The following is a 22,508-nucleotide window of genomic DNA, read 5'->3' on the forward strand; positions in this document are numbered from 1 at the left end:
GGCCCAAGTAGATTTCTATGCTCTTGTACGATTCTAGAGAAATTTTTGGTAGTATCTCCCCATTGTTCTCCAAATACACATCTCAACAATGAGCTAAAAGGGTATGTATCTAGAGAACAACAGGGATGTTGTCACCGAAATCCTCTCTAGAACCGTATAAGAGTACAGAAACCTACTTGGGCACATATCCTCAAACTATCCAAAATTCATGGACAATTCAGGAAATAAATATGACATGTTGCCGAGTCATATTTATAATCAAACACTCTCGAACGAGGGACGTAGGTGACGCAAACTAAATTCACTTTTAGGATTTTCTTAAAAATGTAATTTTAATTTTCTAAATCTCATCATCAAAGCAAAAATGGATAACACATCAAATAAGCATGACCTTACAATGATTTAATAACATTCGCACAAATAAGAATTGAATATCATGTGTAAAGAAAGAACTGAACAACATGTATGTATAAAAAATAAAATTGCAATAATATGACCAAGTATAATAATATTCCACAATCAAAAATACATGAGCAAGTATAATAATATTCTGCAATAAAAAATACTTGACTTATTAACTCTGACGGCTAGAGAGTACCGATTAAGATGGGTCACATTTTAAGTGTGTTTTATTCTTCGGTTCTAGTTCAAGCTTCATTGTAAACTCGGATGCATAAATTTTCTTCAGTTCTAGTTCGAGGAGGAGGGTGCATGGTACTACCTCGGAGGGCTGCGTCGCCCAGCTGGGAGTGATTGGGATGGTTGTAGGTGGCACCACAATCGAAATGGCGAGCAGGCGAAGTGTCCCTAGAGGAGAGGGTAGTGGGCAGTGAGGAAAAGGGGCAGGCGGGCGTAACGGGCATCAAGGAGGAGGGGCGGCGGGCGGCGAGCGCTGGGGACTTAGGCAAAATCAGGGGCCAGAGTTCCCGGGCCTATTATATATACACAGGTCATCAGTGACGTGTGCGGTCTCTACCCGTCACTAATCAGTCTGGGCGAGCTGCTTGGCACAGGAACCCTAAAATAGGAATTACTCATTAGCAACGGGTAATTAAAAAACCATCACTAATGATTCACTCATCAATGATGGGTGTAGTTATCAACCGCTATTGATGAGTGGTCACGTCACTATGCAACCAGAGGCTATCTTTTGTGATGTGTGTCATGTTTACCCGTCACTAATGACAAATGTCACTAGTGACAGGCTTTCATGTGACCTATTACTGCTTTCTTTAGTGACGGGTAGTTTTCTCTCCTGTCACTAATGATATGTCATTAGTGACAGATCTTGACCGAATCCCAACCCGATGTCACACTAGTGATGGGTCGTTACTAGATCCATCACTAATAGAACATTATTAACGATTTCTAAGCACAAATAGTGATGGTCAAGTAACCTCTAATGACTAGAGCCCAAATACACAATATGGATATAGTTGATATATATACACACATGTGGGTAGAGCAGACTCCTGCTGCACATAGGCCGGATGACCACGGCACCTGACCAATTTTCTACCTCCATGCACCAAAATAAAGGAGCTAGCCAACTAGAAATTGCCTCCACTACTACAGAAACCCCCTTCGTTGCCGGCTCCAAAACCCCCTTCACTGCTGGTTTTGAAGCCAGTAGTGGGTAATAGGCAATGATAGTTGGGAACTATCACTACCGACTTTGTGGACAGGTAGTGAAAGGGGTTATCACTGCTGACTAAAGGATTCGATCGGTAGTGATGCTCTGGATATCACTGCTAGCTGGTGGTTTCAGCCAGCAGTATTGTGCCTCCCCCTTCTACTCCGGCCCTGTCCTCCCTCTCTCTCCTCGATCTCTCCGTCTCTCTCCCACTCAATACATGCATACAATGAGACATATGTAATGTAAATCAATAATAAAGGCACCTTCATTAATACATAGTAACTTATGTCACACGTATATACATAATAGTTCTCACAGGTCACCTCCCGAAAAGTCGGTCGAGTTGAGCCAGTTCAGTATCCTTCTACCTCTCCCACGATAAGGAACGTGTCTTCACGCGGACGGCTGATGGTGTCTGTACATGCGGGGACGAGGGGGGCCGATGGTGGTGAAACGGAGGACCCGGCCATGCCTGATCGACCGTGGCAGCGCCTAAGCTCCAGGCTCGTCGGCGTGTCAAAGGCATCGAAGTCTGACTCTTGAACCCTAGTACGGTTTGAGCATTCGAGCTCCTCCGCAGCGCACTGATATATTGATCTTACAAGTCACATCATCTTATATAGAAAAATAATGATGATTACAACTAGAACTAGGATTATAACATTTTTACATGTGGCATCACATTTTTTCTTATTTTTGAAGTTAGCTAATTTTAGCTCGGCTTGGATGATTCAACTGTTGTATGCCACGACAGCTTCATGTTTGGACTTGTATTCTTTGCAAAATACTATGCATGGAATTCCTCCTAACTGGAGAACACTCCACTTTGCCGACCATGATGAACAACATACTATGTCATAGCAGTCCTAAATTTTAGAGAATATGCAAAAAATGATATACTACAAACCACACTAATGCTCTTTGAACTAGTATTGCACTGGATAGCCAAATTAACTAGTATTTCAAAAACATGGATATTATACCACATATCAAAATACAAGAGAATATTCAAGAGTATTCATTACACATGATCTTGAGATAAAAAGACAACAAGCCATAAAGGATAGTATCTCTCATCATGTATACAGAAAGTAATGGACAATAGGAACATAATTTGTGTATACATCATAGACAGAGCAATGATTCTGAGATTTCAGCTAGCAAATAGATCTTGATCTAGTTCTTTAAAATTTAAGATATCATTATGGGCATGGCTACTATGCCAACAAAGTGCACAAACTCTGAACAGAACAAATAAGAATGTACCGAGGTAGGAGAACGGAATATCAATTTGCAAAAATGATTGCTCAGAGAAGTTAACATAACAATTTACCAAGTATCAATTATATTAGACAGATTTTAAACTCATAGCAGCATACATCCAGGGATCAATTTAATATGTATTCCACTGGATAGCCAAATCAACATGGATTTCTCAGTGTATAGGTACAGAACCGAACATACAACAAGTAACATCCAGGTCTATGCTAGTGTACTCAGAAATCAAGCCCAGTCTCAGTGCATTCTTTCATCATAGAGCATAAAGCACATTAACCTGTTGTCCAGATTAACAGAATTGGGAGGGAGGTGATGAGAAATTTTACCTTTGCTCTATCGGTCGGCGAGGCGGGCGGGCACAGACGATGGAGCACGAACGGGACGGGCGACAGCGGCATCGGGGATGGAGATGGCGGCCTCCGAGATGGGGACATCGGGGCTCCAGGGAGGGGGACGATGGCCTTCGGGATGGGGACAATGGGCTCCGGGGCAGGGACGACGGCATTGGGGAGGATGCGGTGGGGATGGCGATGTCGGGGAGGAGGCAGCAGGAGGCGTTTCGACGTGGAGGGTACAGGCCGGGAAAAATTTTTAAGTGTTAGAGGGCGGGCATCGAGCAATTATATAGGGGGGCTTTCACTGCCTGCTCAATATGAGCATCGGTAGTGAAAGAGTATCTTCACTTCTGGCTCAATAGGATGACCAGTAGTGAAACTACTTTCACTGTCGGCCTAATAAGTCCACCGACAGTAGAAGTAGTTTCACTCCCAGTCTAATATATCCACTGAAAATGAAACCCCTTTCACTATTGGTACCACGTGGTGTAAAAAAATTATTTTAGTTTCGCGCGCACCCAGAGAATCAAACCCACGACCTGCACTAAGTAAGAACGAACAAACTGCTAGGCTACTAAGAGTTTTCGATTAAGTTTGTACTATCTATATTTATTAACATTCTGTTGATCTAAAATCCTTATATATATTTATTTAAATTTTATAGAGTACCTTCACTGTCGGCTCAATAGGATGACTGGCAGTGAAACTACTTTCACTGCCTTCTTAATAAATCCATCGACAGTGAAAGTAGTTTCACTGGCAGCCCAATATGTCCACCGGCAGTGAAACCTCTTTCACTGTTGGTACAGCGAAGGTGCAAAAAATTTGTTATAGTTTCACGCGCGCGTAGAGAAATTGAAGCTTCCATAACAAAAGTGAGGTATAATTGCATCTAAAACAAATTCATACATAGTAATTAATACAATTTAGCTACTTTGTCTTAACGATTTGCCCTCGCATCGTACATCCATCTTCTGTCCATCTACAATTATATCATTATTGTAAACCCTCAAATTTAAAATATCTAGAAGATTTTACGATCACCAACAAATAAATTACCTCATCATCTCCTACCGGCAATTGACCCGGGTTGGAGGAGCCGCCTTCTGTATGCTTTCGCGTCCGCTTTTGATGAGTACTGTTGGCGCGATCTCTAGAAATTTTTTTTATTTTTCAACCCTTATATAGGACTCATTAAGGAAAAATAAAAAATAAATACGCTCGTACCTAAAGTTTCTATATTGGAGGTTGCTAATTGAATAAAATGTAAAAAGATACAATCGGATCTTACTACATACCTAAATATCATGGCTAAGTTTCCAATTCATTAAAATAAAAAATAAATATGCGCATACCTAAAGTTTCTATATTGTAGACTTCTAAATTTATTCCTATGATTCATTAGGATCAACTTTGAAGATTTGCCTAGGTCTCTATAAGGATAAGATCAACTTTAGTTTTTCTGGGTAATATTTTGAGTTAAAATGCTAAATATAGGATTAACCTTGAGGATTTCAACTTACTTGAGCTCAAGAGGCTCCCGCTTGCTTGCTGTTGGGGAAAAATAGAGATTTCACTTGTCCTAAAAAATGAAGAAAGGGCAAATGAGCAAATGGAGAGGAAAGAAGGAATTTTATTTGGATAGCTAGAGAGAGCTCATCTATACCACCTTCTTGACCAAAATTGATCTTGAGTGGTGGGGGAATCAATGAGGGAGAAGTGATGAAGTGGTTGTTGCCATAGGAGATTTTGTGAGAGATAGAGTACTGAAAGGGCTCTATTAGCTTGAGGTAGAAGAACGTGGAGAAGAGGAGGATATCACTGCCGGCTCATATAATCTGTCAGCAATGATGTAAAGATATCACTGCTTGTCAGTAAATTAAGTCGACAGTGATGAGATGTGGGTGCATCACTGCCGGCTCAATCCATCAGCCGGTAGTGATGACCCTTATCACTGTCGGTTCATAAGCTACGATAGTTGATTCTTCCCGCGCGGCTAATGAACTGGCAGTAATGTCCCATCACTGCCGGCTCATGAGAAACTGACAGTGATGGGCTGGCATATAAGCCCAGTTCTATAGTAGTGCACGTTGCCCACCAGAGAGCTGTGCAGGAGGGATTCTTTCGTTGATTTCAATCTTTAAAATACCTTATCTCTTCACCCGCAAGTCGAATTGCCGATCTATTTTAAGTATATTATTGGAAAAAATATGCTTAACAAAATAGGACCTATGAAGACTAAGTTTGTATAAAGTTTTAGAACATTTCAGTAAGAATTTTTGTAATTACAATCGTTGTCACTATCGGTTGAGTTTTGATATGAAGACTCCAGAAATTACAATTCTGTCAGGTACGAGTTATGATTGATTACGATTATATCTCCTATGAAGTAGTTCACCTCTGCTCACCCCTGTCGAATTACAATCCAAGTAAGTATGCAATAACAATCCAAGAAGTAGCAAATTACAGTCTATTTTCAGAAGTACACAATTATGATCTGATATTGCGTGAATCATAACCCTCAACCCAATAATTACGATTGGATTTATGCCCTTTGGTGTAAATTCACTAGGCAAAGACATCTTTACAGTGCTAGTTCTGAATCAGTCATTCGTAATGAAATAATGACAATATAAAGTGCTAATTAATAACAAATTGCAACTCCTTGTTCGGGACATCATAACCTACCAGTTTTAGGATCTAACTTGGGGGGGGGGGTGCTTTTGTGAAATTTATGATCATCATGACTTGTAACTTAAAGTGTCTGATCGATTACAATTGTAACTCTCTATCTAGAAGATTGTAATCAACAACTTTTGGTATCGTAATTGGAGGTGTGAGCAAAGGTGAAATCCACTATCGAAATCGAGTCGTAACTCGTAGTTATTGTGATCGCAACTATGTAATATATTTTTACAAAACTTCATCAGAACATATCCATGATGGATCCTATCTTGTTCGGCACATTTTTTTATGACCAATATGCTTCAAACGGATCGTCAATCGAAGTTACAGAATTGCAAAAAAAGAAATTGAAATGTGAGTGTTGGAAATAGAATCAACAAATTTGCTTTCAGCATGTCAATTTGAAATTCATGTGGGAGAAGTTTTAATTTTAAAAGGCATAAATATAGAAACCTATATTTTATATTGGTCTCTTAATTGGTTAAAATATATAACTTCAGCTCATTCTTGTGTTCTGAATGTTTAATTCACAGTGGTGTTGTGTTTAAGAATTTGCAGAGTTGTCTCGCACAAAACTTCTGAAAGAAAAGGTATTGTCTTTAAGATTAGCAACCTTTCATTTGGAGCAATATTAGCAACCTCATTCGTCCCACAAGCGTGCAACGTATGTATTTATGGTGAAATTATGTGGTGTCATGTATAGATCAAGGCATTAAAAATCTGAATAATCCTGCACTTCCCTAGCTAGCTATTGCGATGTTGGTGGAGGTGGTTGTACCCCTACCACCAGAGATCAAACTCTAGGTTTGCTTTTTTTTTTATCCCACCAAGACGGTATTTTCTTTCAGTGGTAGGCGACAGACTACCCGTGACAGCGAGCGAGGAACCTGCGGTGACTTCGTCAATTTTCAAGCTCTGCATTTCTGATATTCAGCAGACATTATGTGAATACGTACGTATGTTAGTATGAGTGTGTACAAATATCTATGAGTTATAGTGGTGTTAAAATAAAGCTGCTATTGGGATTCTGAAATGCTGGTACGTCAGTGAATCAATCGCCTAGTTAATGTTCATTACCTATGTAGTGTACCAACGTTAAAAAAAACCACACCGGTGTTTGAACAGTTACGTTATAGTAGTATAACTGTACTTGTACTGAACTCATGATCCATTAGTACGGTGATCCAATAATGAGCATGTTAAATATTCATACATGGATCGCAAAAACTCCTCAATCCATCGACGCTGTATGCATCTCATATCTGCATATGGTCTCTGCAGGCTAGGTATGCATATTATACAAATTTATAAGCAGCTCCCTAACAGGGGGTATGCCATGGAATTCCTTGTGACCACTGACCCCTCCAAAAATCCAAGTGGAGTACATGCCAAGCGGAAGTTCGTGCAAGCAGCAGGCTTGTGTGTGCACGCACAGACATCCATGCATATGCACGTATAATGATGAGAGAGAGAGAGAGATGGACTAGCTTGAGCAAGAGATCCGGACAATGACCCACACGAGAATATTTGAAGGTGGTGGGGGTGTGCGTGGATGTGTGCTCCGGTGTGTGAGGCTGGAGATATAGCTGTAGAGAGAGAGGCCTTCTTCTCCTGTCCCCTCTCTTTAGCATAGCAGTACTGCATGCCTTGCTCCTTCCTTGGAGAGCTCTTTCCCCTCCTCTTGTCCCGAGCTTTCGCTAATTATAAGCAGCGAGCTTGAGCTTCGCTAGCTTCACCAAGCCAGGTTGGCCGCTCTTGGACACACAAAAAGATGGCATTTCTTGTGGAGAGGTGCAGTGGCGAGGCGGTAGTGGACATGGAGAGCTCGCACACCAAGCCGGTGCCGGCCCCCTTCCTGACCAAGACATACCAGCTCGTGGACGACCCCCGCACCGACAACATTGTGTCGTGGGGGGAGGACGGCGCCACCTTCGTGGTGTGGCGACCGCCGGAGTTCTCCAGGGACCTCCTCCCGAACTACTTCAAGCACAACAACTTCTCCAGCTTCGTCAGGCAGCTCAACACATATGTGAGAAACTAATTAGCCCCTTGGTAAACCACATGTTGCTTGGTTTGATTTGCAGGTTCTTGTTTTCTGTGCAACTCATGGGGCTCTGAAGTTCTGAAGCTAGTTTTGTTTTCCCTTATGCTTTTAAGCTACAACATTGACGAGACTTTAGTGTGGTTCGTATTAGTTAGCTGGGAGATGTGTTTTCTACTGTTTTACTACTAATATAATTTGGTGGTGAAAAGATTGGTGTGCTAATGCTGTGTATGTTTGTAGATTTAACTGTTGTGTTGGTTAGGGGTGACATTTATTCATCCTTCCCATTTCGTGTTTAATTTCCTAGAATGTGACAAGCGATGGTGTTTGTTTCTGGGAGTGGTTGTGGACTGGAGAGAGGGATAAAGGACTTCTAGCATGCATATCTTGTAGCTAGATTTGAATGCACGGCTGTGCTTCCAATTTGCCGATTTTTTTGTCTGTCTTCAAAATCAAAAACATGCTTTTTTATAATCTCTCTTCTAGCTTTTGCCTTTTGGTTCTTTGAGTCGTTATGTCCAAGACAAGATATCTTTATTTCTAAAACGAGGAGAGTGCACAACGATGTGCTTTATCTTGTTCTAGCATGCGGCTCTTTTGAACATGTGGCTCAGTTCTAGTCACTCAGTGTCGTACCAGCATGAGTTCATTGTGCATTCCCCTTCCTGATGTGCAGTCTTGTCCACAGCTAGTACTACTCTCATGGCCTGCAAGCAAAACTCTTAAAAGTTTACAACAATGAGAGTACCTACATTACGATTTATAACATCCATGCATGTTCTCTTTAGCCTCTCCCATCTACAGCTAGCTAGCACACCATGCATTCATAAATATCGTGCACCAACCAGTACACATTTTCGCAGTGATATTCACTCCCAATCATTGACAGAGAAAAGATTGGCATTACACTCGCAGGCATGTACAGTACACGAACTCCTATCATATGGCATTGTGTCTATCTAGCATCAATTTTCATGCACTAGCTAGTACAATGACTATATATCCTGATTGAAATATGCATCCTCTCCTGATTCTTCTTGTTCTTTGATGTTGTTTTTGCAGGGTTTCAGGAAGATAGTGGCTGACAGGTGGGAGTTTGCCAACGAGTTCTTCAAGAAGGGCGCCAAGCACCTCCTCTCGGAGATCCACAGGAGGAAGTCTTCGTGCTCGCAGCCGCCGCCGCAGCCGCTCCCTCCGCACCAGACTTACCTCAGCCTCTTCCCCCAGCCGCCACCACCTCCGCCAGTCTACCACGTCCAGGAAGACCACAGCGGGGACTTCCTGGCGACGCTGTCGGAGGACAACCGGCAGCTCCGGCGGCGCAACTCGCTGCTGCTATCGGAGCTGGAGCACATGAGGAGGCTCTACAGCGACATCATCTACTTCCTGCAGAACCACGTGGAGCCGGTGCCGCCGCCGGCCAGCTCCAGCTGCAGGCTGGTGGAGCTCGGCTCTGCTGGCACCTCGCCGCCGCCGCAGCCGCGGAGGCAGCGCGGCGACGAAGAGGCACCGGTGAAGCTGTTCGGCGTGCGGCTGAACGAGGGCAAGAAGAGGAGGGCGCAGGCCGTGCAGCTGGAGGAGGAAGGCGACGGCGACCACGGCGACGGCGATGGTGATGACAATGGAAGTGAGCTGAGGTGTAGGTGACTGTAGAACGTAGATTAATCTTGTAGATAGTGAGGAGAGGTACGTATGTCGCTGCAGGCTAGCTAGCTAGGCATCCATTTTATGTGACTTAATTAGAACCTTTGTTTGAGAGAAATAAGCAGTTGCCCCTTTTTACCTTTGTATGAAAATAATCTCCATCGGCATGGCAGTATGGCACCATATCAAACAATCTTAGCTCTTTTTTTCGAAAGAAATGCATGGGGAGCTAATTAGTTAGGGTAATGATGTTAGGGCCAGGGGGCAGGTCCAAGTGAGGCCATGAGTGTGTTAGATAACTTACTGTATCAACGTAACAATGATTTGTGCTGTCTTGATATTATACTATAGATAAAACATTGTATAGATAGAATATTTAAATCTATCTTGCCGGCCAAGTCATTGTGCGGATCCTGTAAATCTCTGGCCAAGGTTTGGCCCTTTATTAACACGTAACGGTGGCTCCCAAGGGAGTTAAAACGCTTCTACGATAAACCAATTCGTCTCATATGATATCAGAGCCCTTCCTTCTCGCCACATCTGGATTGCATCTACTTCAATGGCGTCTAGTTCCTCTTCGTCAAGCTCAGTCAATCCGTCGTTCGGTCATCCAATCTTGGAAAAGCTGACCAAAAGCAATCCCCTCTTGTGGATGGCACAAGTCCTTCCGGCTGCGCATGGCGCACAGATGGAGGCCTTCCTTGACGGCACCACGGTGGCTCCTCCGAAAGAGATTGATGTCAAGGACGGCGACAAACTGATGAAGGGACTGAATCTAGAGTATGCGCGCTGGGTGGCCATGGATCAGCAGGTCCTTGGTTTTTTGGTGTCGACCCTCTCAAGGGAGGTTCTGACATAAGTTGTTGCTCTAAAGATGTCTGCGCAGGTATGGCGTATGGCGTGCCATTGAGGAGATGTTCTCCTCACAGATGCGTGCGCGGTCGGTGAACACGCGCATCGCACTGGCCACAACAAAGAGAGGCAACTCGACGATCACTGAGTACGTCAGGAAGATGAGGAGGAGATGGTTTCATACATCATGATCTGTCTCAACTATGACTACAATCCTCTCGTAACCTCTCTTGTGTTGCAAGTGGAACCAATCTCAGTTGCTGAGCTTTACGCTCAGCTGCTGAATTTCAAGCAGCGGATGGATCTATTCCAAGAATCCCGATCACAGTCATCTGTTAACACTGCGTTCCATGGTGGGTGTGGTGGTGGAAGGGGCGGCACTTGCAGCCAGGGTGGAGGTCGCAGTCGTGGCAATAATGCCCGTGGAAATCAAGATGGCTACTCCAACAACTCACGGCCCAACAACAGCAACACCAACTCACTACTACAAAACTAAGCTTATATACCGGCCTATCACTGCCGGTTCCTCATGGGTCAGTAGTGATGGGGCATCACTACCGGTTCATAAGCCGCGTGGGAAGAATCAGGCATCATAGCTTATGAACCAGTAGTGATAAGGGTCATCACTGTCGGCTGATGGATTGAGCCGGCAGTGATACCTAGCACCCTCATCACTGCCGGTTTAATCCACTGACCGACAGTGATAGATCTACATCACTGCCGATGGATGATAGGAGCTTGCAGTGATGTCCTCCTCTTCCCTACCTTTTTCTAGCTCGAGCTAACAGATCAACCACAAGGCACTTCATAACTATCTCCCTCACAAACTCTCCTATGGCAACAAACACTTCATCCAGTCTCCCACATTGATTCACCCACCACTCAAGCTCAATTTTGGTCAAGAAGAAGGTTTAGATGAGCTCTCTTTAGCTATCCAAACAAAATCTCTTCTTTTCTTTCCATTTGCTCATTTGCCTTTTTCATTTCCATTTCCCCAACAGCAAGCAAGCTTCTAGGAGCCTCTTGAGCTCAAGTAAGTTGAAATTTCCAAGTTAAATCCTATATTTAGCATTTAACTCAAAATGTTAGATTAAAAACCAAATATGATCTTATCCCTATGGAGACCTAGGAAAACCTTTAAAGTTGATCCTAATGAACCATAGGAATAAATTTAGAAGTCTACAATATATAAACTTTAGGTATGAGCATATTTATTTTTTATTTTTAATGAATTAAAAAAATATCCATGATATTTAGGTATGTAGCAAGATCCAATTGTATTTTTTATATTTTATTTAATTAGTAACCTCCAATATAGAAACTTTAGGTATTAGCATATTTATTTTTCATTTTTTCTTAATGAGTCCTAGATAAGGGTTGAGTAATAAAGAAAAATACTAGGGATGGCACCAACAGATACTCATCAGAAGTGGACGCGAAAGCTTATAAAAGGCAGCTCCTCCAACCCAGGCCAATTGCCGGTAGGAGATAGTGTGGTGATTTATTTGTTGGTGATCGTAAAATCTTCTAGATATTTTGAATTTGGATTTACAATAATGATATAATTGTAGATAGACAGAAGATGGATGTACGATGCAAGCCGTGTGAGAGCAGAGTACAAGAACAGCATTAAGGGTTTCCTGGTAGTAGACGCGACGCACAAGTCAAATACATAGTCTCAATACATGTGTTGCCCATGCGTCGATTACTAGAACAAGAAGCAGTTCTCCACCACTCAGCACATACATTCCCACTTGATGCTAAGTGGCTTTATACCTGGCTATACCCATTGGACCGAGCAGGGTGAAGCTGAGATCTGTAGGAAGGGCAATATATTGGAAGAGAAGATGAAGATATGTGCACCGATATGCCAGTCGACGAATACATCGATATGCCACCTACCAGAGATACGTTGGTCAGTGATGATCTATAGGAGATGTTGGCCGATGCCAACATTGATGATCTGGAGTAGATGTTGCAATGGAAAGGGGAACTTCACCAATGAAAGAGAGTTTTAAAAGTTTCAGCGTATGGTAGAGGACTTTAAAACACCGTTGTTTCCGGGCTGCGAGAAGGAGCACACAAAGTTACGTACCGTGCTTTCACCGCTGCAATTTAAGGCAAACAATGGGTGGTCTGATAAAAGCTTCACAGAGTTGTTACTGTTTTTGAAGAAATTGCTTCCAAAGGAAAATGTGCTTCCAGAAAACACATACCAGGCAGGTCGTGGGTTCGAGTTTCTTCACGCTTGCGTGCAACTAAAACAATATTTTTGCACCCAGCAGCACAAGCAGGGAAAGGGGTTTCACTACCGGACAAATATGTCCACCGACAGTGAAACTACTTTCACTGTCGGTGGACTTATTGGGCCGACAGTGATACTATTTTCACTGTTTGCCGTCCTCTTGAGCCGGTAGTGAAGGTACCCTTTCACTGTCGATCGTCATATTGAGCCGATAGTGAAAGACATCCCCTATAAATTGGCTCGACGTTTGCACCCTCTCACACTTAGAAAATTTTCCCATTCCCTGCGCCCTTCGCTGAAACGACTCCCGACACCAAGGAGACCATGCTAGAGGACCATGAGCCCACATCGACGAGCACGAGCCTATTGTCCCTATCCTCCTCGACTTCATCGTCCTCCTCCTTGGCGCCGTCGCCGTCCTCCTCCCCGGCTTCATTCCGATCCTCCTCGAAATCGCCTACCTCTACGCCGCCGCCCCATCCCCGAGGCCCCCTTCCTCCACACGTTTGTCCCCATCGCTGTTTTCCTCGAGCTCCAATACATCATCGCGGTGAGTAATCCACCACCCGTTCATCTCCCTCCACCTCCCAGACGGTGTTTATGGTTCCTGCGAAGTGATAGGTACTGTGAGGTTAATGGTTGATTTGGTAATTGAGTTCTGGTTTCATCACTGGGTGGTTTAGTCAATTGAAATTGAGCTGAGTGAGCTTGGTTCTGGTGTTCGAAACTTTGGTGCTTAGGCAATTGATTGGTGGAGGTGCTGTGTTGGTGGAGGTGTTGTGTTGGAGGTGCTTATTAACTCTATTGATTTTGCCTTTAGCTGAATTGCACTGTGAGTATTTCGGTTTTCTCCTCCCTTCCATTTCTGCTCTCTAGATGGCTTGGTGATATGCTCTGTGATGATCAAATGGAACACTGAGGTTGGGCTAGATGTCTAAGTGCAATAGGTGTTAAATCTATTTATTCTTTGTTGTTGGATCGTGTAACACCCAATTTTAAAGGAACAAAGCCAGGCACAACACATGTATGCCAGGATCAAATTTCATATATGCGTTTACATCATCAATGTATCTTCACAGTGCCCTTATTACAATAACATAATTAATTTAATACAAAAGGACCCGAGGGTCTAAAAGAAAACGCAGTGAAACTAAAGATCTTCAATACCAGCGGAGTTTCCATAATCCACAGGCGTCAACCGGGGGTGCTCCAGCCTAGAACAGCAACTCCAGGTCAAAGTCGTCTTCATCAAAAGTTGTAGTTTTATTGATAACTTCTGAACGGCGGTAGAATGCAAGAGAAGGGACGACATGTGTGAGTATAAAAATGTAATCCATAAGTGTAGGGAAAACATGCTATGGGGCTTAAGTCAAGGAAAGGTTAAACACTGTTAACTGCACCAAACAAACTTTAACCTAGTGACTTCAACAACATGCATCCTATTTACTAAGTGTGAAGACACCACTATAACAAAAGGATTGACTCATCGAATTTCATCTGACTACCAAAACTCACCAGTAATTCCATTACCCGGCTAACCAACAACCATACCAACCCTGATCCCATCTAATCCTATAGAAGTCCAAGTCTGCTCTGGTCCGAGCACAGCTGATTGACCAGATTGGTACTCTACAGAGTTTGCATAGCTTTCCCCACGAGTCGTGATTCCCGTGTTGCTTCACACTTTCGGGATGTGGAGTCGGGGTCTCACTACAAGGCCTTTACAAAGCTCCCGCCAACTTGCAGGCACCCACTGAGGTTTCATCGCTAACAGACGATTACATTGCTGCAGAAGCCCCCTCTTGTGCCACTCAACCGTCCAACGGTACCCACAGAGTTAGAGGGGTGGCTACTTAGTTGGCCAGGATGTACCCATATAGGCCCTTTGGTTGTGTGGATTCGCATGGTTACATGTTCAAGAACCGGCCCTTAGGACCCCACATAGGAGCAAACACAAGTATGTTGTTCAGCACCACCTCCAACCAACCATCCTGTTAGGATCCCTATACCATGTTGTTATAAGATTATCATACCCAATTCTGGTTGCATAGACATTAGTCAAGATTAACATTTCCCCGAACTATGACTGCGCTAACATATACTACCCATTTTAACCCATGGTTAAACAACAGCAACAAGGAATAATCATACAAAACTAGTAAACCCTAACATAGGATTCCAAATTAGACAAGCATGCACAAAAGGAATAAAATAGCTACACATGGATCCTAAAATATGGGCCAAAATGTTCAAGGACACTTTCCTTCAGCGGAGGGTTGCTCAAAGTCCTCAAAAACTTGATCTTGAAGATTCCTGAACTGCTCACCTCCTAATTGACAAACCAGAAAAAGCACATGAGGGAAACCTCTAAGAACAGTACACCATACAGTACTAAAACTAGGTAAAAACCATATAAAAAGATTCTACACGTCACTATGAACATTTGGGCATGTAAATCGCTCAAAACGGAGCTACGAGCAAAAAGTATTGAGCTTTTGAAGTTTTAAGGGCTTAACTGCAAATTTTACTTGATTTTTAGAGAACAATAGGAATTGATTTTATACTAGAAAACTAATTTATGACATCATAAATCAAAACTGATTTAATTTTCTATTGGAAAAGCTCATGGAATTGGTCTACATACCCATGGACCACGGCCTGGAAGGCTGGTCCATGTGCACGGTGGGTCCGTTATGAAGTGATGAAGGGGTATGCTATTAGGGCCGTAGGATTGAGATCCGACGGCCGAGGTTCAAAGAGGTGGTGAACGGACTCGACCGGTGGCCGACGGCGGCGGGGTCGCCGGAACCACACCAGAGAGGCGCAAACAGGCATGGATCACGGCGGACAGAGGTGCAAAATGAAGGGGAGCTCACAAGGAATCTTTACCGAGGCTTCTTGCCGGCGAAGAGGAGCTGAGGAAGGCTAGCAACGAAGAGGGGCAGCCGGCAGGCTTCAAGCTCAGTGAGGGCGGCGTCCGACGTCAGAGAAGAACTAAGGAGTAGCAAAAAAACTTCGCCGAAGACCCTGTGACACCAAAGAAGCAAGAGCCAAGGTCAATGGCGGCTCGGGCACGAAGAATTTGTGGTGGCGGAGTTCCTTACTGGAGTTGAAGAAGAAGACAGCGTCGAGGTTGAATCCGAGAGGGAGAAAGAGGGAAAAGGGGTGGAGAATGCACAGAACGTTGCAAGGAAGAAGAAGAGAGGCTTAAATACGCAAGAGAGGGAGAGAATCGGTCGGATTAGAAAGGATTAGCTGGGGTTCTAAATTTCCTTAATTGCATCAATTACCACATTTGTAAGGGATTAAGGAGGGGGAAACGGCCGGGAAGGAGTGAATAGGGAGCAGGGATCTCAGCCACAGGGTTTAATTGAGTCTAAATGGCGTGGGGAGGCGGCGATTTGAATGGGTGCGCAATTTAGGGGCGTATCAGACTTGGCCAGCTTGGGCAGGGCCCGCCTGGCGGCGAGAGAAATCGGGGAGAGGTGGCTCGGGGGTAGCGCAGGCCGGCTCAGGTGCGGCCCAGTGCGGGAAGGAGGCCGGCGGCCAACGCGGGAGGAAGAGAGGGGAGGGAAGAGGTGGGCCGGGAGAAGGATTCGGGCCAGGAGTTTTTCTCCTAATTGAAAAGATTTTTTTTCTTTTTATATTTTGAACAAATTTCAAAAGGAGTTTAAACGAGCGACTCTAGCGAACTTTTACAAACTTTTTCCATGCATAAAAAACCTATTGCAACTACGATGGCATGAATGCATCAAACTAATATATAACCTATGGAAAAATTAAATTTAGAAATTAATTTCTTCTATTGAACAAAATTTGCAACTCCTATTTAAAATTCTAGTAAAATTTTAAACTATTGCAAAAATTGAAATATAGGGTGTTACGAACGTACCCCCTTAGGTTGAATCTCGCCCTCGAGATTCGGAAGGATCGGAGAAGAGATGGGGAAACTCGGCCTTCAGATCATCTTCTCTTTCCCATGTTGCTTACTCTTCTGAGTGATGCTTCCAATGCATCTTGCACATACGAACTCGTCTATTTCTGGTAACCTATTCTGACATGTCAAGAATCTTGACTGGATATTCTGAGTATGAGAGATCTTCTCGCACATCCAGTTCTTCTACTGGTAGCACCTCTTCGGGAACTCTCGGATACTTTTTCAACTATGACACATGAAAAACAACATGTACTCTTGAGATTTGAGGTGGTAACTCAAGTTGGTAAGCTACTTCCCCTCGTCTTACCAATATCTTGAACAGACCAATAAACCAAGGTGAAAGCTTGCCTTTGATCTTGAATCTGCGTAGACCTTTGATCGATGATACTTTGAGATACACAAAGTCTTCTACTTCGAAAGTCAGTTCTCAGCGTCGATTATCTGCATAGCTCTTTTATCTTGGTTGAGCAGTCTTCAAATTATCTCTGATTTCTTGCACTTGTCTTTTTGCTTCTCTCAGAACTTCGGGACCAAAAACTTGGCTTTCCCCGGTCTAGTTCCAGAACAACGGGGTTCTACACTTCCTTCTATATAAGGCTTCAAAAGGAGACATATTGAGGCTAGCTTGATAACTATTATTGTAAGAAACTCCGCATACGACAGATTCTTGTCCCAACTGTTACCGTTCTTTAGTGCACACACTCTCAACATGTCTTCAAGTATTTGATTCACTCTTTCTGTCTGTCCATCAGTTTGTGGGTGATATGCTGAGCTGAAATTCAACCTTGTATCTGTTGATTCATGTAGACGTTGCCAGAACCGTGAGGTAAACTGACTACCCCGATCGGATACAATTATCTTGGGTACTCCATGCAGACACACAATCCTGGACATATATAACTCAGCTAGTTTAAGACCTCGATAGGATTCTTTGACTAGAATGAAGTGAGCTACTTTTGTCTACTGGTCAACTACGACCCATATGGAATCGCATCCTGACTGAGTTCGAGGTAGACCCACTATGAAGTCCATGGTAATTTCTTCCCACTTCTATTCAGGAACTTTCAATGGCTGTAGTAGACCTGCTGGTCTCTGATGCTCGGCTTTGACTTACTGACATATATCACACAAAGCCATGTATTCTGCTACTACACGTTTCATTTTGTACCACCAATACTAATCTTTAAGATCCTGGTACATCCTGGTACTCCCTGGGTGAATGGAATATGCCGAATCATGAGCTTCTTTTAAAATTGTATCCCGAATAGCCTTTATGTGCAGAACACATATCCTGTGCTTGTACCACACTGTACCTTTCTCATCTTCAGTGAAATCTAGGGCTTTGCCAACTTTGTTCAGCTGCTTGATTTCCAAAATCTTTTCATCCCCAAGCTGACCCTTCCTTATATCTTGTTCAAGCGTTGAGTCTATTTCCATTGCAACTATCTCGGTGTTACACACCATTGCCGGACTCAACTTCTCGAACTCCTTGCATAGCTCAGGACTCATTTCTTGAAGAGTTATAGCGTTGACTTGAGATTTTCTGCTCAAGGCATCAGTCACTACATTTGCCTTTCCTGGGTGATAGTTGATTCCCAAGTTGTAATCTTTGATGAGCTCTAACCATCTGCATTGTCTGATGTTAAGATCTGGTTGAGTGAAGATATACTTCAAGCTATTATGATATGAATAGATCTCATATCTTTGACCTATCAGGTAATGCCTCCAGATCTTCAGTGCATGAACTACTGCGACTCGCTCCAAGTCATGTGTTGGGTAGTTCACTTCATGCTTCCTTAACTGCCTGGATGCATATGGTACAACATGACCTTCTTGCATGAGCACACCACCCAAACCTTGACGAGATGCATCACAATACACAGAGAACAGCTTCCAAGTGTTAGGCATGATCAATACTAGAGCTGATGTTAATCTTTTCTTCAACTCATTAAAACTGGCTTATCGAGTGGTGGTCCACTTGAACTCTGCTCCTTTTTCTAGTAGTTCTATCATTGGCTTTTCTATCTTGGGGAAACCTTCTATAAACCGACGATAGTATCCTGCTAGACCCAGGAAACTGCGTATCTCTAAAACATTCTATGGTGGTTTCCAGTTCAGAACATCCCTTACTTTGGATGGGTCCATAGACACACCTCCTACTAAAATAATGTGATCAAGGAAGGGAACTTCCTTCAACCAGAACTTACATTTACTCCACTTAGCATACAATTGGTTTTCTCTAAGTTTCAGCAATACCATTCTTAGATGTTCCTTGTGCTCTTCTTCATTCTTGGAGTAAACCAGAATGTCATCAATAAATACCACGACAAACTTGTCCAAATATTCTATGAAGACCTTGTTCATCAGATATATGAAGTAAGCTAGGGCATTGGTCAACCCGAAAGATATTACTGTATACTCGTACAGACCATACCGAGTAACAAATGTTGTCTTTGGAATATCCAAAGCATGAATCTTTAGCTGATGATACCCAGACCGAAGATCGATCTTGGAGAACACACGTGCTCCTTTCAACTAGTCAAACAGATCTTCAATGCGGGGTAGAGGATACTTGTTCTTAATTGTTACTTCATTCAGGGCTCGATAATCTATACACATCCTTTGGGTTCCATCCTTCTTCAGTACGAAGATAACTAGGGCTCCCCAGGATGAATAACTGGGGCGGATAAACCCTTTGTCTAGTAGCTCTTGGATTTGCTCCTTGACCTCATCCATTCTATATGGCCTCTTGTATATAGGAGCTGTTCCAGGTACTAACTCAATGATGAACTCGATTTCGCGATCAGGTGGCATACTTGGTAAATCCTTCAGGAAGACATCTAGAAATTCACTGACCACTCTGCTATCTTCCACTGCATTGACTTTGTTAAGACTAGCGTTGATAGCTAACTCTGTCGTGGCTTGAAATTCCACCTTAGTACCATATGTGTGTGTCAACTGTACTGACTTTGTGGCACATCTAATGATCCTATTGTTCTTGGTCAACTAGTCCATTCCTAGTATGATATCAATTCCCTTGGATTCTAGAATGATGAGGTTGGCAAGAAAGTCTACCCCCCTTATGCATATACTTATTTTAGGGCGTACATGCATTGATTTCATTTCTCCTCCAGGAGAACTAACTAGACCTAATTTTTCATTAATGCTCTTGGTAATTTATATGTATTCACAAACTGAGATGATATGAAAGACCAAAACTCCAGAATCGAACAAAACTGTAGTAGGGTAAGAGTTTGTAGAAAACATACCCAACACTACATCGGGAGTATCCTGGCTTCTTCCACCGCAACGTGATTGACTCGACCATGCATCGCATTCTACAGAGGCTGCTGCTGCTGATAGTTGTTGCCCTGGGCCTGTGCTTTGCCCTGCTGCTTCTTGGGACACTTGTTAGCGAGGTACCCGAAGTTGCCACAACTAAAACATGGGCTGATGTTGCCTGATCCTTGACTGGTGTGATTCTGCTGTTGGGGCTGGTTGTGGTTGGGTCGCTGCTGTTGAAAGTTGGGGCAAGACTGTTGCCGGTGCTGCTGTGCTGGCTGCACTGGCGGCTTGTACGATCCTGCAACCTGATTAGGCATCTTCTATGGTGGCCTCTGTTGCTGATTCTACCCTCCATGGCGGAACATTGGACCTGTGGCAAGAGGGTTGAAGCGGGGACAGGTGTTACTACCAGGAGACTGACCTTGCAAACTGCGCTTGTGTTCTTCTCCCAGATTCTGGTGCTTCTTCTCCATGATGAAAGCCTTATCCACCAGCTTTTGAAAACTGGGGTACTCGTTGGCTGAGAGGGCATACTGTAAGCCAGTGTTGACACCCTCCAGGAAACAATCTTGTTTCTTTCCATCAGTATCCACATCATTGGCGGCATAGCGGGAGAGCTGGATGAACTTGGTGAGGTATTCCCTTACTAACATGGGTCCTTACTTCCGACTGAGGAACTCCTTCTTCAGCTTCAATTCACCTGCAGGGACATGGTGTGCACGGAAGCTGTTCCAGAACTCTGCCCAAGTGATCTCCTGGGGATCCTCGTGGGCGGCAGTGTAAGCTGTCCACCATTCTTGAGCTGGACCAATCAGTTGATGGGATGCGAAAAGAACTTGAGCAGACAAGGGAGGTGTGCGGGATGGAGGACAGCTGTGGTGGGAGGCAGAGCAAGATCTCGGCAAGGAGGTCCTCATCGTGCAGCATGGTCTCTGTTGCCGTCGAGCTGGGGAGGTGGTGGTGGTGGGTCATCTTGCCATCTTCGCCACTATCTATGCATACTCATGACACTACGTGAAAAAAAAATCATTAGTGACAGGTGATAACTGGCATTAATGACGGGTTTCATACCCGTCACTCTTATCGTGTCACTAATGATATGTCATTAGTGACGGGTGACAATCCGTCACTAATGAGGTCATTAGTGATGGATCAAGATTACAACCCATCACTAATGTTCAATCAATAGTGATGGGTTACGACCCGTCACTACATTAGTGACGGGTCATGATTATGATCCGTCACTAATGACCGATGAATATTTTTCGTATTTTTTGGATACAAAAAGATTAAAAAATATATTTTTTTCACCCGAGCCATCCAAATGCAGGCCCATCCCATATGCCTCACAAGTCACAATTTTTTTCACATTGTTTTCAAGTTTGCGTTCCATGGGAATAGAACCTGCGACCTCCTCCTCATGTGTGTAGCCACATTACCACATCTGTTATCACGTAGTTGTGATAGAAAGTGATTATTTTATCCTTTTAACCTTCTTTGTTAAAGGTCATTAGTGACGCGTCATAACCATAACCTGCCACTAATGACTAATTTTGCCAAATTTCGTCGAGGGTTATAATTTGATAGGTAACCCGGAGTACATTCGGTAAAACGGGCATAACTTTTGCATACAGACTCCGATTTTGACGTTTTTTTACTCTACGGACATCTATAGAAAAAAGTTACATTCCTCCTGCACTTTTTCATGTTTGGAAAAATTTTTGTGGCCAAAAATGGCTTGAAAGATTGAGTTCTCACCCCCGAAAGTTTCTGCACCATTTTCGGAACATACGTTTGTGTCCATAGCAACAATACCTTACATCAAACTTGAGCAGAAATATACAATAGTTCCTATTCTAGTGCTGCCGAGGTAAGAAAAAATAAAAGAAAAATAAAAAATAAAAAAATATTTGTGAATACTGTCATTAGTGACTAGAGTTGGTCATTAGTGACGGATTACAAGTTGACCCGTCACTAATGAATGACATAGGATGACCTGTTACTAATGACTGGTCTAGGATAATTCGTCACTGATGATCTTATCATTAGTGACGGGTTACAACTTGACCCGTCACTAATGACTGGCCTAGGATGACCTGTTACTGATGACCTTATCATTAGTGATGGGTCACACTGATTACCTTATTATTAGTGATAGGTCATAACTTGACTCGCACTAATAACTGGCCTAGGACAACTCATCACTGATGACCTTATCATTAATGATGGGTTACAACTTGACTCATCACTAATGACTGGCCTAGGATGACCCGTCACTAATGACCGGTCTAGGACGACTCATCACTATTATCTGGTCCCGATCAGAAGGGTCATTAGTGACGCGTCCTTATTGGACTCATCACTAATAGGACATTAGTGACGCGTATTGAGCAGCCATCACTAATGTGGTGCATTCTTTACTGGTTTCTTACGTAGTGTGCGCTGCACCATCATTGGATTTGCGCCAAGGGAGCCACACGTGCTACCAGAGGATACTAAGGCAGACACCACCAGATCTGAGCCACTAGAGGCTTCTGAGCTGGGGAGGCGGCCAGCAGGGCGGACCT

General features: G+C 43.4%; 1 protein-coding gene and 1 non-coding gene across 2 annotated transcripts; both read left to right on the forward strand.

The window, feature by feature from the left end:
* The first annotated feature begins 7,562 nt into the window (after positions 1 to 7,562).
* On the forward strand, positions 7,563 to 9,727 carry LOC133914312 (heat stress transcription factor B-4d-like). Its single transcript, XM_062357432.1, has 2 exons — positions 7,563 to 7,963; positions 9,041 to 9,727. Exons 1-2 carry the CDS (start codon positions 7,706 to 7,708, stop codon positions 9,623 to 9,625), a joined length of 843 nt encoding a protein of 280 aa, XP_062213416.1. The 5' UTR covers positions 7,563 to 7,705; the 3' UTR covers positions 9,626 to 9,727.
* A 904-nt stretch (positions 9,728 to 10,631) lies between these two features.
* Positions 10,632 to 10,767, forward strand: LOC133917174 (small nucleolar RNA Z247). The gene has a single exon (XR_009909584.1). It is a non-coding gene; the product is annotated as a small nucleolar RNA Z247 (small nucleolar RNA).
* The last annotated feature ends 11,741 nt before the right edge of the window (positions 10,768 to 22,508 follow it).

This window comes from Phragmites australis, chromosome 4 (genome assembly GCF_958298935.1).
Source record: "Phragmites australis chromosome 4, lpPhrAust1.1, whole genome shotgun sequence".
Classification (NCBI taxonomy): domain Eukaryota; kingdom Viridiplantae; phylum Streptophyta; class Magnoliopsida; order Poales; family Poaceae; genus Phragmites; species Phragmites australis.